The sequence below is a fragment of the Dufourea novaeangliae genome, unplaced genomic scaffold (assembly GCF_001272555.1).
Source record: "Dufourea novaeangliae isolate 0120121106 unplaced genomic scaffold, ASM127255v1 scaffold147, whole genome shotgun sequence".
NCBI classification, from domain to species: Eukaryota; Metazoa; Arthropoda; class Insecta; order Hymenoptera; family Halictidae; genus Dufourea; species Dufourea novaeangliae.
This window is the reverse complement of record NW_015374029.1, coordinates 637,939-656,000: the sequence shown is the minus strand read 5'-3', so window position 1 is coordinate 656,000 and position 18,062 is coordinate 637,939. Positions and strand designations below refer to the sequence as shown.

Sequence of the window (18,062 nt, the reverse complement as noted above, 5' to 3'; positions counted from 1 at the left end):
AAAACCCTCGAATAATAGGTATTCCTACTCACGTTTTTGCCTGTAACAAAGTTACAGAATTGCATAGAATACGGCAATTTTGTGTACTCATATATACATGTCAACTCTTTGAGGCACAAGATTTAAAAAAAAAAAAAACCCTAGTTGCACAGAATTTTCTTTAATATAAAAAAAATGATATGAAAATAAAATATTAAACTGTATGACTATGAGTAACTTCAACTTTTCGAGGTGGGTTAAAATATATCCTACCATGCATAAGAAAGCTAAGCAAAAGGTGGGACAGTTTTTAACCTACCTAACCCTAAAGAGCCTTAACTATTTACTATTCCCAGCTATTTACTAAGCCCCAGCTACTGGATAGCAGTCATCTTCATCCTTCTCCCACCTAAATCACCATCACCCTTCTTTGTTCACAATCACCGACAACTCGTTAATTCAGGTATAGTCTCCTAAAACACGACAATTTTCAGAACCCAAACGACCGTGTTCTACAGAAGTTACCTATAGTCTTAGAATCGACCAGATCCCCTATATCTAGCGAAAAGGAGAGCTGGTGGTTCCCCCCCCCCCCCCGGTATCGACCCGTTAAATGCTTTATAGCCAGGTACAACGTACCCGAATTTTGCAACAAACGTGGAACGTGCCGAGCAGGAAGCTGTTAAATGAATAAGCAGCCGACGACACTCTATTGGGGCGCGTGTATATCTCCTTTCGACCGGTTTGCGGACAGGTTACAAGGAAGAGACACGGTTCCATCGGGACAGAGATCGACCGAGAGAGAAACGTTTTACACGCGTGTCTCCCCGCCAAAAGGGGAGAGGGGAGGATAGATTCACGAAGTGACGAGGAGACACGTGTCGAGTCTCTCTCGGGGTCCTCCTTCGCTCGCGTTCCGGGCCCTAAAGCCCCGCAGCACAAGCCCGGGGGTTGCCATGCATATACCGGTCGGTCGTCGCGCAGCTCCCGTGTGCCCCGGTCCAACATCTGCCCCCGAAAAAACAAAAGCCCATTGTCGTTAACGACCGGTCGCGCGTCTCTTGTTTCTAACCGAGCGCTTTTGAATCGTAGGCGAATAACGGACCCCGGTAGCCCGCGCTCCATTCAGAGGAGAGACCAGGGGTCTCTGTGTCTCGTTCCTTTTTTCCGTCCGAGGCTCTCTACGATACGGTGTTACACGATCTCTCGACGAACTTTCCTCCCTTCTGGTCCCCTTCGTCTTTCGTTTCTACCGTTTCTCGATTTTTCCGTCGAAACATTTATAGCTTGACGATCGCTCGAAGTGTCCTCCTCCCAATCCGCCTACGTTGATCGCGGAGGAACGATTTAATCTTTCGCTTGATCTCGAAGGATGGATCTCTGGACGCAATTGTGTCGGAGGATCTGTCTTGCTTCCTGCTGGACCCAGGTACGAGGCCTTCCGGTGACAGAGAATTTGAAACGTCTGGATACCGGTGGAATGACGATGGTTATCTTAATTGCACCCATGAGATGGGACTTTGAATGGAATGCAGGTTCTTTGGGGGTTATTATTTTGTTACTGTTGATGTCGCCTGGTGAGTGATAATGGTGTACTGTTGCTGGTGGTGTATTCTTTTCGAGGGTTCACTTCAAAGAGTATATTTAATTTAATTGCTTTGGGGATTCTATTTACTTAGTTACTCCGGTCAATTGAATCTTGAAGAATTATTTTACGAATGCAGTTCGGTAAAGGAAAATCTACGTTAATCTATAGATATATTCCTAAAAATAAAAGAAAAACTTTGAATCGTCGATCATTCTCCTCAGTGGAATGTTCTTACGTTATTGATCAGACATTAAAAATATATAACACAGTGATAATGAATAACATAAAATATAGGTGAATATTGCGAAACACATTCTGCTTTTATCCAGTAAAGTATATTGACCTCAGTACCTTCGTAATCCTTACATATTCTTTTAATAATATTTCTATCATCCCCATATTCACTTTCGTGAAATACGTAACATTTATCCACATAAATTATAAAACACCGCCAAATAATTACCAACTCAACGTGTCGAAACACACAAGGATGAACAAAAATCGTCTCGTGCAGGATGAAGCGAAAATCTCCAAGTCGACAGATGTCCCAGAAAGATCACGGAATCGCAATTCTATTCCCGAATATTTCCCAGCGATACCGGGTCGCGCGATTTCATATAATGAAATCACGGCTCGCGTATAAATCCGTACCCACGGACTCGATTCGTGTGTCTGCACGGGCAAACAACAGAAAGGGAAATTCGGTTAGCCCCGAGGAAAGCGGCCGCTCGGGCTGATATAGAGATCTAATTTCCTTCTACGCGAGTCTTATAATTCACCCCCGTCGCTCGCCTAAGGAAGGGGCGTGGGGGGGGGGGAGGCGAGGTCTAAGGTCCCGGGGTCAGCCGCAGACGTAACAATTCACTTTTAAGTGTCCTCGACGCAGATCCTTCCGCCCGAAGATTCTTGCGGCTCTTCCTTCGCCCATACTTCGGCCCATTAACATAGAAATTGGCATGGTTTCATACATCGATCTTTTCTTCCCTCGGCGAGTCGAGTGTCCATATCCATCGGAATGAAAGCCCCACGTGAAAACAGGGAAACCATTTATCGTCCTCTTCGGTTCTCTTCGTCTGGTCGTTTTATTCACGAGTGCACATTGACTGTTGGGTGCATACTTGCTACGGGAGTTGTTCATTGATTGAACCAACTATTTTCTCTGGCATATTTGGCGGTTAAGAAATTCGTATATAAAATGGGTAGGACTATTTAGAATGTTGTAGATCGACCACGGATTATATGCAGTTAGAATGTATGAGGTTCTATGAAATACAATTGAACACAAAACTAGTTTTCTATTTTATTCTGAACCCACGAAGATACTTAAAAGGAGAAAATTCCCACATATTTGCTCTAGTCTTTATACGTTGCTTTAGAAAATGATAATTTTGTATAAAAATCGAAATTTCGCGGTCTAATTATAGCAGAAGTAAAATGTGGATTGTGCCCAAAGAAAGAATGCTTATGGCGACATTATTTATTTTCAAATTCCAATGACATTTTCGGTTTTAATGATGTTTTTAGGAAAGTTGTCTACTGATATAACAACCCTTTTCCATATACTTGGTTACAGTACATGACAGAAGCAGATTTGTCAAACTTTAAAGACGTTTTTCCCAGAAACTAGATTTTCGCTACAGGCATCCTTTCTTCGAGCATGGCCACAAGTACTGTAGGCACATCTGTATGATTTACAGTTATCATTATTTTTTATGTACTTTCTCGTTCGTGATGAAAAATGAATGGTAGATTAGAAATTGGTCGTACCAAATTGACTCACTTCTATTTAATAATTGGACTGCGGATTTTTATGCAAATTAATATTTTATAAAGCAATTCTTGAAGACAAGAACAAAAGTAAGAATTTCTATCTCCTCTTAAGTATATTATTGAGTTAAGAATAAAATAGAAAAGTCGTTGCATTCGATGAAAGTTTTGTCTTTTACTGTATTTCACAGAGCTCTGGAGTCTATAAATACATAAAGTCAGCAGTCTAAACATAAAATATATTGTTCTTGATTGGCTTACATTTTTACATGTCTAGTAGATGAATTGGGTTGAAGTAATTTTACGAAGTTCTTATCTGTGTATACGCGACCACAGGGTTTTCTTTTGACGGAGTTTTCGCTGATGCGCGGACTCCGTTCGATTCTTTCTGGGCGGAGCTTTGATTGACCAGTGGCCAACGCGCAAACGCGGATTTCCTTGACCGCGATGGTAACACTGCGCTTCACGCGATAGGAAAGCATTAAATTGCCTTGTGAACTATGAATGAAAATATTCTGTTACCAATTTTTCATTTTTTAATTCAAGGTTTCAATTTCGAATTCTATTTTTGTAACGATTTTTCTACAGAAAATGCATAGGAAGGATACAAACGATACCACAAAATAGTCATATGGTGGGTGGTCCAGGACACAGGTTTAAGAAAAGGGACTTTCAAGTGTCCCCGTCCTTTATCTTCGAGTGTCCTGGTCATTTTAAGGGGATCTGTTTAGTTTCATGGAGCCATGTGCTCGTCTCTTCGTGTAAAACGAGTAAAAGTCGGGGCATTTGTGAAAAGTTGGAATCTCAGCGTATGGCGTCAAGGGGAGAAAGTACTAAAAAAAGTTGACCTGTTCTGTCTTGAACGCTACTTTGTCTTTAGTATCGTGGCTATACAGGATGTGAATGCATTCTACGTAGAAGTAGTAGTCCAGTTTCTAAAATAACCCCGACATGTCATAGTACTACTATTATAACGTATTTATTATACTATATTCAAACATACAATAAAGTATAAAACGTACAGAATGAAGTACAACCCTAAATCATTAACTAAAATATAATAAAAACTAAATACACCCTATAAACAGGATGCTTCAAAAAAATGTTAACACTTGATTGGGAATTTTTAAATGTACACTAGCACTCATAAATATTACAACACTTATTGAATATGCAATAAATGTTACAGGGCGTTACGAAATTGCTGAAAGTCTGAAATAAATATTGTCTAAAGGATATTAAAGTTCGATGAATAACGTGTATGCTACAATAAAATAACAAACGTGGTCTAAAATATGTCATTTTTACGACCAATTAAATAAATCAGAATTAGTCTTGCAGAAAACCACTTATAATAATAAATATTATAACTGCTCCTCTGCAAACCTAACAATTCTGAATTATATTCTTTCGCCCACCCACCAGAGACTCATGAACAATAGTGTATAAGGTCAATGTCTCTATTTCTAATCACGTCCTGATTTCTGCTCAGTACGTATACTTTTTATTTAATGTAAAAAGTGAAATAATAAATTAGTTAACAAAAAATTATTTAAATTAGTTCAGACAATAGATGGCAGTATTTTATTAGAAAAAATTTAATAAGTGTTTACTAAAGAAAACTTAAGGAATCTTAAATATTGTTCGCCAAAGTTTGTTTTCGGCATTTCCATTTTCGCTGAGCAGAAATAGGGACATTTAATACCTCGTGTTAAATGAACTATTATTAAGTTAAAATGTTTTTAGAAATACTTGTATTTACACTCAATCATAAAGGGAGGTTTAGATTTTATACCCAATAATTTTTTTTCTTGATTGCTGCATAAATAAATAATAAAAAGAACACTTACATGATTATAAATAGGAACATTGATCTCATATTTTCTTAAATTTCTCTACATAGCCCTTACTTCCCCGTAAGGTCTGTAACATTTTTTCGAAGCACCCTGTATCGGTCTGAAATTCTACATTTTCCACCCTGTCATTTCAACACCATCCATAATCGAGGTACACAAGCGAACGCAATCTGACGGAGAATCTCGAATTCTTTGTTTCCAGCGGAAACCTCGCAAGGTACCACATCCCCAGACACCGTCCAATGCGGGGGTTGCAGGGCGTCCTACCCCCTCGGCGAGATCGTGCGGTTCATCGAGCACAAGGTCAACCACTGTCGCAGCACGTTGCAGGGCTGTCACAGTCCGCCGGCGACGGCGGCTCCGGAGGACTCCGATCCGGAGGACGCCCTGGCCCTGAAGTCCGTCGATCAGGACTCGAAGCTGAACTCTGTGCCCAGCATATCCGCCCCCATAAATAAACGGGGCGGAGGAAGGCTGGACAGTCCTCCGACGCCTCAGGGATCCGGGCCGGATGCTGGGAGCCCGATCGAGCTGAAGGCAAGCGCCAGCTCGACACCGAAAAGACGAACGGAGACCTCCGAAGAAGAGAAAGAGGACATACCGAAGAAACCGAAGATCGAGTCCGTGGACGCAGACACGAACACAGTCAATTCTGGTGAGTAGTCCGTCTGGATGCCACTTTGCCACTTTTCTCTGGCATTATGCCTGCGAAACCACACCCCAAATTGCATACGTAAACACCACATTAGTGCCAATTGAGGATTTTGAGAATTTGATGATTAAGTACTTGGAGAGAATGAAAGTGAATTGGACTCGTAACGTAGTTTTGTTGGGTAACATTTGCTGGGGAATTTAATGGTAATGATTGCAGAAGTGGGAAATCAGTTTTTAATAGGGATTTGGTATAGGGGAATGGTAAATTTGAAAAGGATTGGATGAAGTGATGTTTCGATGGTGCAAATTTGAACTAGTGTGGTGTTTAAAGGTTCTGTACCCTTCGTGATGGTCGATATTTGATTGGAACGTGGGTGGGAATAGAGTCAAGGTAGGACAAATGAGACTTCTGAATGTCAAAAGGATTCTACTTCTTCGAATAAGAAATAATAAGAATTATTGATACTGTAGAGATTGCTAATACAGGGGACTTATGGGGGTGATTTAATACTAAACTTAATAAATTTGAGAAAAAAAGAGGTCGGTCTATTTGGCTTCTGAGAGTCTCAAATCTGATTGGACGTTCGGTAATTTCCACTACTAAATTCTCTAAATGAATAAAGAAACGAGGAAAGTGAAGAATGAATCTTAACCCCCTGTAGAGTCGATGTATGATTCTGAAGTGACATACCTAGATACTTTATGCCTCTGTTCAATATTAAAATAATCTTTTCGGTTTCGATTGCACGTTCTAGTTAATATTGTAACGATCGATATTTAATGGCATCGCGCAACAGAAGGATGTTCCTTCAAGAATGCTTTTAATTGCTACAGATCTCACGTAAGAATTTAATTGACATTGGTATGCGATGAAAGAAGCGACGCATGCTAGCGAAGCGTTGTCGCGATGTTTTGACGTATTCCGCTTTGAGGTCTGCGCTAGGTCTCCCGAGTCAAGGCAACCTCTATAAATACAGCACGAGTGTTCCGGCAACAAATGCTCACCCGCGACTTTCATATTCTATGAACCTTTACGACCTACGAAATGATCTTACCGCAGAGACGATCCAAATGATACTGGAATAATAACTCGAAAAAGAAACAATAGAAATTTATTCCGAAATCTATAGAAAAGTCACGATCATGATTTTCATCCCCTATTTGTCGTTTTCGCTCGTGGATTTTCGACGAGGCATTATTTTTCGTCAAATTGTTCCCTGTCAAAAGAGAAATTCTCAGACAGGGAACAGTGGATCCTGCCCTCAAAACTCCAGTTTCGGATTCGCTGGTCGGCGAGGGGGTCAAAGAAGAAAGAGAGAAAAAAGGGAGTTTTAAAGTACAGTTACGGTCTGCCATCTGATGTCGATCCTGGTTCAACGAGCACGAACAATGCAGCGGTAGATTCGATTTTTGAATTTAAAGAGCCCGCTTGGGGATTGGGGTGAACCTGCCCCCATAGTCTCCCTCCCCCTACCGTCAATGGTGACCCCTTTTTATCGCCGGCCACATTGTCATATTCCGAAGTGTCTAACGGTGCTAAGGCTCTTCGCTGGTTTTGCGTTGTATAAGATTAATAGTTTATTTCAAAATCTTCTTATTCGTCCAAATTATACCGTCCGTGTGTTCAGTATACACTGCAAAAGTGCACTGACGATATCAGAAAATTATTTCCAAAGGACTCTATAGTTACCTGTGTGAAACATCATAAATTAAGAACCCTGAAGGAAAAAGCTGTCCACGTGAAAGTAGGCGTGGTCAAGGGATATTCCAGCAATTAGTGGACATTAGGTTGATCTCAAAAACTTGGAAGAGGATACTAAATCTTAATCGTTCTTTAATTTCACACAAAACCTCGAAAACTAATACTTTAAATTATTAACCCTCGAAACACTTGTTTATATGCCACCAGACAATTAAACATCAAAATACAAGCTGATTGGGAGTAAATTCATGTTTCAAAGTTTTACTACCTACAGACTCTTCTCGATTATCGTCCCGAACTCGGATCCGCGCCGAGACAATAATCGTATAGATAGAAAAGCTTCAGACCCTCGTAAATTCGTTTTTTACCCAAAACCCAACCCTCGACACCAAAGTATGGCTTGACAGGTTCCGCACACACACCCTCCCCTACTGGTGGGGGTAATGCCAAGACAATAATCGTATAGATAGAAAAGCTTCAGACCCTCGTAAATTCGTTTTTACCCAAAATCCCAATTGAGGGTAATGCCAGGACAATAATCGAGAGGAATCCGTAGTAAGTCATTTTCCCACAGATCACTAAACGTTTCTAAATTGACTAAAATTGTTTAAAGCTACGAAGAAATCTAGAATGTAATAGATTTGAAATAAGCATGATTTTTTCCCAAAGTATCAACGTCGAGCTTCCCAATCACTGTTTAATTTTCCCGCAAAGTTCCAACAATGCCCTCGAAGTTCGACCGGTTCCGCCGGTACAATTGCGGCTCGCGAGTACATAATAGAAGGCGGGATGGGGCCTGGGGGTGGGGTTAGCTTTAATTTCGCACCCACTCGTCTCGACGAATCGACACCGGAGCGCGATCTGTGGCGGTTTACTCCGATTAACTTCAAAGAAACGGGCGGCCACCACAAACGAAATTCATGCGGCCCGACGGCCCTGATGAATTGAAAGCACAGCCTTTGAGATTCTTAACTCAGTGCTTACCTGTGCAAATTGACGCGGGCTGGCTGCTTTGCATCGCAGAGAGGAGCGAAGACGAGAGGGAGCGTGGCCGCGATTCGATGAGAGTCACTGCCCTTCTACCCTCCCCACGCCCCCCAACGCCCTCGTCGTCTTACAATTAGCGTCTTCCCACTTTTGTAAATATTATTACGTTCCCCGGAATGACCCCCTCCGCCATCGGCCCTCGAGACTCGTTCAATGTTAATTGTCTCTCGCTCGAAAAAGTTACGCCCGGATGGATAATTTTATTAGACGCTCGACTTTTCCGATGTTCTTCGACAGTGACTTCACACGTATAAGCTTCGAACATTTTGGAGTTGTTTGGGATGGCAGAAGATTTTGATGGTCCCATTCAGTTATTAAAATCGCCACTGTTTTTAACCGGGGACAATTTTGGAGTTGCTCGAGAGACCAGAAGTCTTTGATATTCCTATTCGTTTATTGAAATTCGAAGAAATGATAATGATTTATGAACGAAAATCATGGTTGTTGTGAAAAACAGAGAATATCATGAATCATGTTTCGAGAGGGGTAATATGGTTGATCTCGGAAAATTGTCGTCCATATGGAGTTGAAGCTTCTTTATTCTATATTTCTATATATAATAAATGTTTTATTGTAATAAATGTTTAATTATAGATTCCTCACTGGTCTGGTGGAAATCTTATTAGTTACTAAAATTGTATTTCTATTTAAAAAGTATTATTCGATACGAATTACTGTTATTTATAAAGGAAATCTTATTAGTAAGTAGACTGTGGATGTTCATACATTTACAGCGTTGCAAAATATAGATTTCAATGAACAGTCAAGTAGTTCCTCAGAGTCCACCTGACCAATTGACACTAGAACTACCAGCGTTGAATGCATAATAAATTACATTTCATAATATATAAATATTTATACTATATGATATCGTATAGCATACTATAGTCTAATGTAGAATATACAGTGAATTAAATGTCGACATGAATATCGACGGAAGCACTTTAACATAACATCAGTAATAATAAAATAACAAAATTGAATTCCGTCATTTTGACAGGTTTGGTAGTTCTAGTGTCAATGATTAACCATTATCGCCAAATATAGTTTAGATCACAGGCATAAATCCCACGAAATATATTTCAACATCAATTAACATCAATAACTTTCTTCCTGAAAAAACAGAAAATAAAGTCAACAGTGTTATCATTATACTGCGGCTTTTATGCATTTACAGCCTATAAGGCTCTGCGAAATTCAATAAAACACAAAACTTTCATTAGTCGCAACGAATATTCTATTTTATTTTGAACTAACTAGTATACTTAAGAGAAGAAAGAAATTCCTACATTTGCTCTTGCTGTGAATTACTTTAAAAAATGTCATTTTGCATAAAACTCCGTTATTAGTAGTTCCAAAACACCCCAACTCTCGCAAACTACATACCACAACCCCCAAAACGAATCTCAGTAACAGTGTCCCAATAGTTACCTACTAATCGAGGCGTCCACCCTCAAGTATGCACGGATAAACCGTCGAGAGTTTCGATCGCGGCCAAAAAGGAAAGCCACCAAAAAACCATATAAAGGGGAGGAGGAGGGGTCGTAACACGGGGACACTGCCCGTTTCATCGTGCGTGTGTCGATCGTCTGCAATCCGTGCTCTCTCTACCTGGACGCACGCGACGAGCCCAATACTAGATATACACAACACGCGCACAGCGAAGCGCGCGCGTCCGTATGCATACGGCTCGTGCGGACCACGTGGCCAGACAATAGGACGATTCTAATTGGGCTTTTGGACGTGGCCGGTTCGATAACACAAAAAAAAGCACGACAAAAAAGGCGACGAAAGGGGCTTATCCGGAGAACAAGCCTGACGCCGACGAGTTTTGGGGATGAGCACCATCCTCTCTATCTTTCTCTTTCTCTCTGGCGCGAGCGCTGCTCTCCCCGGATGGGGTTAACTGCCAACGTGGCCACCGTGGAGGGGCGAGAGGGAGGGGGCTGGAACGAGTCTCACGGACCGTGATGAAATTTTAAAGAGACACCGGTGCTCGGTGCATCAACAATCTGTTACGTAATTATGATCGTTTGCATTAATCACCCGGACGGCCGTGAAGCGGGTGGCCCGTGGTTTCGCCCGCGACCCGAATTAACCCGCCTGGCTGCGTCTATCGGAAGCAGAGATCGTGGTCGAAGAACATCTTTGCATTTATTGGCGGTGAAATATTCTATTGGGTATTATTGTCGTTGGAAATGCTTTCGATGTCTGTGCTGCTTTTGTTGGATGGAGTTATTTACATTCTTCTGAAATCGATGCACCTAAAGGTGCGTCTTCGAGAGGGAGGTGTAGTTGATGGGAATCGGCGGTTGTTGAGTTGCTTCGATTTTTACGATATAGAAATAAGTGAAGAATGGACTTTTTTTAGTGTTTAGTTTGAGTAACTTGCCTGTGAAGAAGTTTTGTAGATACTGGAGGGGTGGTAAGGAATCTTGTGATATTAGTCCAGATAAATGTGCTTGGTTTGACAATTTAGTTTCTATATGATCAATCCTATTGTGCCCTTTATTACCGATCAAATTTATGCAGTTGCGATAGAATATAGTTTTCCTAAACTTTTGTATTAATAATCTATTATTAGACTGCAGATTTCTATGCAAGATTCTAAAGACAAAAACAGTAGCAGGAATTTCTTTCTTCCTTTAGTATCTTATTGGGATAAAAGAAAACAGAACCCTCGTTGCATTTAATGAAAATTTTGTCCTTCATTGTATTTCACAGAGACCTATAGGTTATAAATACATAAAATCCGCAATCTATGTATAATAATATCATATGTTATGTATCAATATTAGAATATTTCACTTCTGAGGCTCTTGAACCTTCAAAAATGTATGAAAAGTATTGTCTCTTACAATCGAAAAGCTTGCACACCCCTAATGTAAACAAATATTCCACCGTCTAAGAAACGCCGACGTACTACGAAACATCCCCCGAAGCAGTACGTCGCGCCCACGAGTCACAAAATATCTTCCACCCACGAGTCTGGAAAAACGTAATTTTCAGACCGGTAGAAATAAAATACATCCCCCGGAAGAGAAAAAAAAGAAAACGAAAAAAGAGGCACGCTTTCTGAAAGATCGTGACTGTCCTAGGAGCCAGCTGCGCTACGAAAAAATAAGATAGAAAGTGACGTTACGGAAGATCAGGCGCGCGCGCGCGTCAAGGGTTGGAGAAGAAAGGGGAACGAAAAGGGTGGGTTGGGGTGGAGAGAAAAGGAAGCGAGACGAGAGGCGATAATCCGTCGAAATTGACACCAGTGCTCCCGGTGAGATGCAGATTTGATCTATCTGTCACGTTTGTCTGGGAATATTAATTCTCGGTCCGCGGCCGAGCTTCGACGATCTTTCTTTCTTTTTTTTTTATGCTTCCCACCCCCGTGTCGTAAACCTCCTCTTCCTACCCTTTCTTCTATCCGTCCGTTGTCGTCTTCGTGGAGACCGCCCGAGGCGCGTCGAGAATTGCTTGCGAATTGGTTGTATCTCGGGGGTTTCGAGGTCCTGCAGCCCTTCCTTCTGCCCCCCTTGTCCCTCTCTCCGTCCACCCCCTCATCTCGCCACCCCCGCCTCGCGGAAGGAAGTCAACGAGGACGACATAAAAGTGATACACGGAGCGACCGGCAAAGCCAATACGCGCTACTTGCACCGCGTTTCTTGCTGCTTTTCTTCGGGATTCCCGGTGAACCACGAGTTCCTTATACTCTTCGTTTATTTCTCTTCGATAAGTCGTTCTCTTTGGACCTGGTCGTTTGTGGATTTCGAGGCGAAGCTGAAGAAGAATACAGGCGCTGTCTGGTACGAAATCTAATACGATAAATATACTGTTTCTATGTATCTGTTTCGTTCTTGAGAATAATTTCGGTTTAAAATTTGTGTCTTTAGGGTGCTTTTGACTTGGATTCAAGCTGAGTATAACGAATTTTCAGTGATACTGTTGATTTTTAATTAATGGATTTATTTAGTTTTCTAATGAAATAGAAATAGAATTCGTGAAGTTTCACTTCTATAGAAGCTATTTCTGTCTATTTTGGAATATATTGTGACTGTTCTAGCTTTGCAAGTATGTTAGAGTAGAAAAGTCATGAATTCACCGTTTCGAACTCATTTTAACGCGTAAGGACAAGGAATTTTCTAATGTACATACGTGTTACGAGTTTTCTACTTCATTTTTCACACTTTAACCCGTACTTCTGTCCCTGTGGGTGTTAATACCGAGTCTTTTTCGAAAAGTAGCTTCATCCTGTAGTTTGTCTTCGTCCTTGGGGAAGAAATTCGACGGGAACAATGAGAATGTCACTTGAAAAGACAAGAAAATGCCGAAGTTTTAATATACGCGCGCGCGAAACGTATCCACGTTTCCGGAACGCCAAGACAAATGAATCTTCTCTTTGTTTCTTGTTTCCGACTCGCGACAGAAAGGGTTTTTCGAGCAACCGAAAGATGAAGTCGAAGATGTCGACCGTTAAAAAAATGCAACGAATATTCTAGACGAACAATAGAAAATCTAATAATTTTCGTACGAGTAAAATTGAGAAATGGTGTTACTTAAAACATAAAAATATGCTTCCGTTGAATTTCTTTCTCCACCGTTTATTTACGAGACGAGCGAATTAATGGGCGACCTGGTCCACCGTTGATATTTGCGGTCGGACGCAGCAAGGGACATAAAGGGCCTTCGAGAATCTTCTGACCAATACTGCAAGCTTTTAGTGACCACAAAAGAATACGTGTTCATTTATTTGAAAGAAACGCAGACGAAATACAAAACAGACCTGTGGAAGAAACAATTCGATGATATAATAATTGTCCATAAGAAAAACAAGAGCCATTGAATTTGTAGTATCTATAAAACTGTCTATAAACAATACCGAAATGGTTGCATAATCGAAAACTGAAGTTCGATAAAATAAGCCCACGGTTCTAGAAATCGTTTTGTAAAGCCAGGCACATGGGCCACACAAAGACCCCCGGGCACTTAAAGAACAATTTTACTGTCGGCAGCACCATAAACCAGGATTTCTTGGGAGCCGAACACTGGGCCCCTGACCATGGGTCATTCCAACAATTAGCCGTCGCGGGCTGATTTCCAAGAATCCCAGGTCAATACTCGTAGTCAGGAAAATTAGAATCGTGTTCTTCCTGTAGGAACACTGTCGGCCTCGTGTGAAACATTCTAAAAGGAACTACACTGAACCCATTAGAAATTTATTACACAAAATTCGAGATATTGAATCAAATTGAAAGTAAGTCCATGTGAACAAAATATTAACCCTTTGCATTCGGAATTTCTAATTTTCCATACATTTTGTCCCTTCAGAGGGGACAGTCCAGTGCAAAGGGTTAAAGAAAGAGACACAAAAATGTCCACAAAAAGGTTTTCATCGAAGAAATGATCTATTCGCTTGAATTTCCCCGAATGAAGATGGTGGTTGAGTTATCTATATATAGAAAAGTATAAAATTGCCGTGTGTAAATTTTACGGGAGGCTGGAATTCCGACTGGAATCGGTCATCCTCTCGGATAATCTGGCTGACGGGGCTGATTAAAATCGCCCGCGATCTAGCTACCTGGACGTGATCCCGTGCACGTTGTCCCTTTTAAGTGCAACCCTTGTACGGTAGGACAAAGTGCATACGCCGCATACGTTGGCTAATCGATATTTTAATATTGTCACACGCCATTCTGGATTAAAGGCCTTTGTGCCCGTCTCGTGACGTCATAGATGGGGCAGATGTGCCCATGGCTGAAAAGCGAAAAAGATTTTCACCGGCGTCGGTGCGAGTGTGTATTTTAATAAATCGACGGTGACCGACCCCCGAACGACGCGACGATTGCGAACGAACGTTTCGGCGGTGAATAATTGGTCATTTGATTATCAATAAATTTTGGGTGTTATTGTTGAATGGTAATTAATAAATTAATACATCATGAAGAGGCAACACTCAATGGGAAATTGTTAATTCTCCGTAGGCAACTTCGGTCGTTGACGAACAAATTATATTTTATTTGAACTTCCACCTGGATTTTCATTTTTATTGAAAGAAGTTTTAAACGTTTAACTTAACCGATAATTGTGCAATGCAGTAGAGACTTTGATGGTTTCGATGGGACCCTAGAACAGTAGAAAAAGTTTGATTTGGACGTAAACGGACCCAGTTTGCCTACGGAGTGTGCAAAAAGTATATTTGTTTATGAAGGGTTGATGGTATAGTATTGTCGAGTCTGGGGTGAATTCTTCTTAACGGTAACCCAACATCTTTTCGTGTTTCATCTGTGTAGAAAATTCTTTCTCTGTCATGTAAATAGTTTTAGTGAATTATTGTTTCGGAGGAGAAACCTATTTTTCAGTTTGGTCAGTAAAAGGAAATTTATTACGTCTGTATAGCTGAGCGCTGCGACGCAACTTTGTGATGTATTTTCGAAATATTACGGAAATCCTGTAAATTCAATCTAAGCTGAACGTATTTATTACCGAACGTCGTTAATATGTTAGTGAAGAAGTCATTTCTATTATTGCATACTGATGCATGAAAAATAAGGCCATCTAAAACAATTTTCACGTTAATTTCATCAGGAATGAAGATAATACGAAGAAAGTATCCTCTGTGTTTTCGATCTATTTTTGAATACAGAATCGAATGTATCCTGGTCGTGTTTCTTAATGTAGAGAATTCAATAGAAGAGGAATTCGCGAAATATTTGTCCTCGGCGAAAGAAGCTTGTCGAGGAGTCTGGTTTCGGGAAATTATTTTGCGGAAAGTGTCCCCTCGGCGAGGGTAGCCCGGGTTTCGCGTGAAATCTTCCGTGAAAGGGTTGAAAGGAAGTATTCGTAGGATGACCAAGGCACGGCTCGTCGTTAAACAATGGCGTTCCGAACAATTTGCTCGTAAACGTCTCGTGGGCCAATTTGTCGGGCAATTTCTGAGGAAAATCGTTCGGTCACTATCGCGAACGTCGAAGGACAGGATTCGTATGTGGTGGCCATATTGTTCGTTTGATCCCCCGATACCTTCGCTGGAATTTAGCCCCCGATCATGGTACATCCGACCAGAAAAAAAATTACAGTACCCAACGACTTCACGAACTGATAAACATTTCTACTTAAAAAAAGATTCTTCAGAATGAAACTATATATTTTCTAATTTCAATAATTTTCAGTTTATCGGTATAATATTCCAAACAATATTCATAGGTACTTTTATTGTATTCCAATATTTTTTATGTATATCTGTATAGAAAGATATAAAATTAGTAGCAACTAATAATCTTGAATTGATAATACTTTCCTATATTTCAATAATTTTCAGTTTATCGGTATAATATTCGAAATAATATTCACACTTTCATTATATTTCAATCTTTTGTATTTGTATCGTTATAGGAGAGTATAACATTTTTAGCAACTCACGATAATGCCCAATATCGATATCGTTTATGATTGTAGATTATTAACCTTTAGAGAACTGGCAGATTTTTTTTTAACTTTTTATATTTTCGAGTTAGAACTTTTATATATTTATTATAGTGTTATACTACAAAACTAAACAACTCATCCGGAGCCTAAAAATGGGTTTCCTGTTTCCTAAAGTTTAATAAAGTTCGAATAATAATAATTTCTTAACAGGTGTGTAAATATTTCTATAGTAACTAAACAAGTATAACAATAATAATGGTTTCATTAATCACTCTTCCTCCAGCCAACCAACCACAGTATCCCCACCGCGAGTTTATCAATGTTCATTAATTTTCAATTCACGTTTATTCACTGTAACTGTATTCCAGTCTTGTTACTCGAAGAAATTTAATTCTATAAATCATGATCGATGCGTCCTCTCCGTCGAACGGTGAAAACCGTTTCCCCGTAGTAGAAAGATCGTGAAAATCTAAAGAAATAATCCTAACGGATGGCCGCTTGCGAGGTTTGCATATGAAAAGACGGGTTCGGCCGTGAATCGATACACCTTTATTATGCTCTCGAGCACTCGCTTATCTCTCGGTGGTCCCCTTCTCCATTTTTTTTTTCTTCTCTCTCTGTGTCGACGAAAGAAGGGAACTCGGCAATATTTTCGACTTCCGGGCGTAGGAAGGAAACCGTGGGGAGACCCCGAAGGGCGCCGCAAGGGCCGAAGGCGTGAAACAATATGCCAAATTTTCACGGTTTGCCCAACCGATGACCCCTCATTTGCCGCGTGACTCGTCCCTTTTCTCACTTTCTAATTTTTCCCCCGTGGTTTTAGACTTCGGAACTCCGTGTTCGCCACTCGAAAAGGATCGAATCGATCAGTCGGAGTAAATTACGTGTTTTTTCTCCCTGTTTTGTTTCTGAAGCTCCCTGCTACTCAAACATCTTTTCCCCTGACGAACCTTTTGTTACCTCGACGCTCTTTTGTCTTCTCGATTTTTAGACTCGGTGGTCTTGTCGTCGGATAAGAAGGTACATTTTCTTCGCATTTTACAGATTTGTTTTAAATGAATTATTGGAAAGATTGTAAATTAAACTTAATTCTAGAGGGTACTTAGGGAATTGAAAATAACAAAGCATCATTAGATGACTAGAATTCAGAATAGTAAAATATTTAATGAAGTTCAATGAGGTTTATTCTTTTATTTATAACCCGAAGGAATCCTTAACCCTTGAGGACACGAACCGTGAATACGCCATTTATTTCTTCGTAATTTTAAAAGACAGCAACAGGTTTTCCGTTTTACTTCTAATAAAAAAAATTCCTATTTTTAATGATACATAATTACGTCGAAAACGAAACATTTTTCAAATAAAAAAAAGTTGGAGAAATGGAAGACTTCTCCGTTCTGGTGGCTAAAGGTATTATACAGTAAAGAAATTTTTCTTTGATTCGAATTTCTGTAAATTCACCCGAAAACGTCTATATTTGACTAAATATCCGTGGTCTATGGATTTTCCTGCTTGTGGATGGACAATTTCGATTCAGAATTGTAGAAATTAAGCACCTTGAGTAATAAATTAAATAAATGATTTTTCTGCTTTTATGAGACCTTGGTTACCATTCTTCGGGGCCGTTTTCAACGTGAATACATCGTTTCCACATCGAACAGAGATTGATCTGCGACGGGATCGCGGTATTTTCCTGTCTCATTCCGTGAACGCTTCTTACTGCAACGCGTAAACGCCAAGAGCGTAATCGTGGTGAAAGGTCAGCCGAGGCGGGGAAGAAAAATCTGTCGCCCACCGGCAGCCTCGTTATTCTACTTAGCACCTTGTTACAACCGGCGATATGTGTTCCATTGTGTATTGTCGCGTGGTGTCCTATCACTTATAAGCCTGACGTCCCCGACTTGATTCTAATTTAATTTAGGATTCATTGTTTACGCGTCCCATTGTCGAGTTGGCATCCGAGGGAACGTGATTCATTTATCGAGCATCGGTCATGCGTTCCTAAAGTGTTCTCTACTGAAAGAATTTCTCCTCGAGAATCTTGTAGTACCAT

At 40.5% G+C, this 18,062-nt stretch overlaps 1 protein-coding gene across 1 annotated transcript in view; it reads left to right on the top strand.

The window, feature by feature from the left end:
* Nucleotides 1-18,062, top strand: part of LOC107189406 (B-cell lymphoma/leukemia 11B) — a 42,361-nt gene that overhangs the window by 20,043 nt on the left and 4,256 nt on the right. Inside the window, exon 2 of the mRNA XM_015577931.1 lies at nucleotides 5,393-5,845. Coding sequence (XP_015433417.1) covers nucleotides 5,393-5,845 — 453 coding nt within the window. The remainder of the gene's footprint in view (nucleotides 1-5,392; nucleotides 5,846-18,062) is intronic.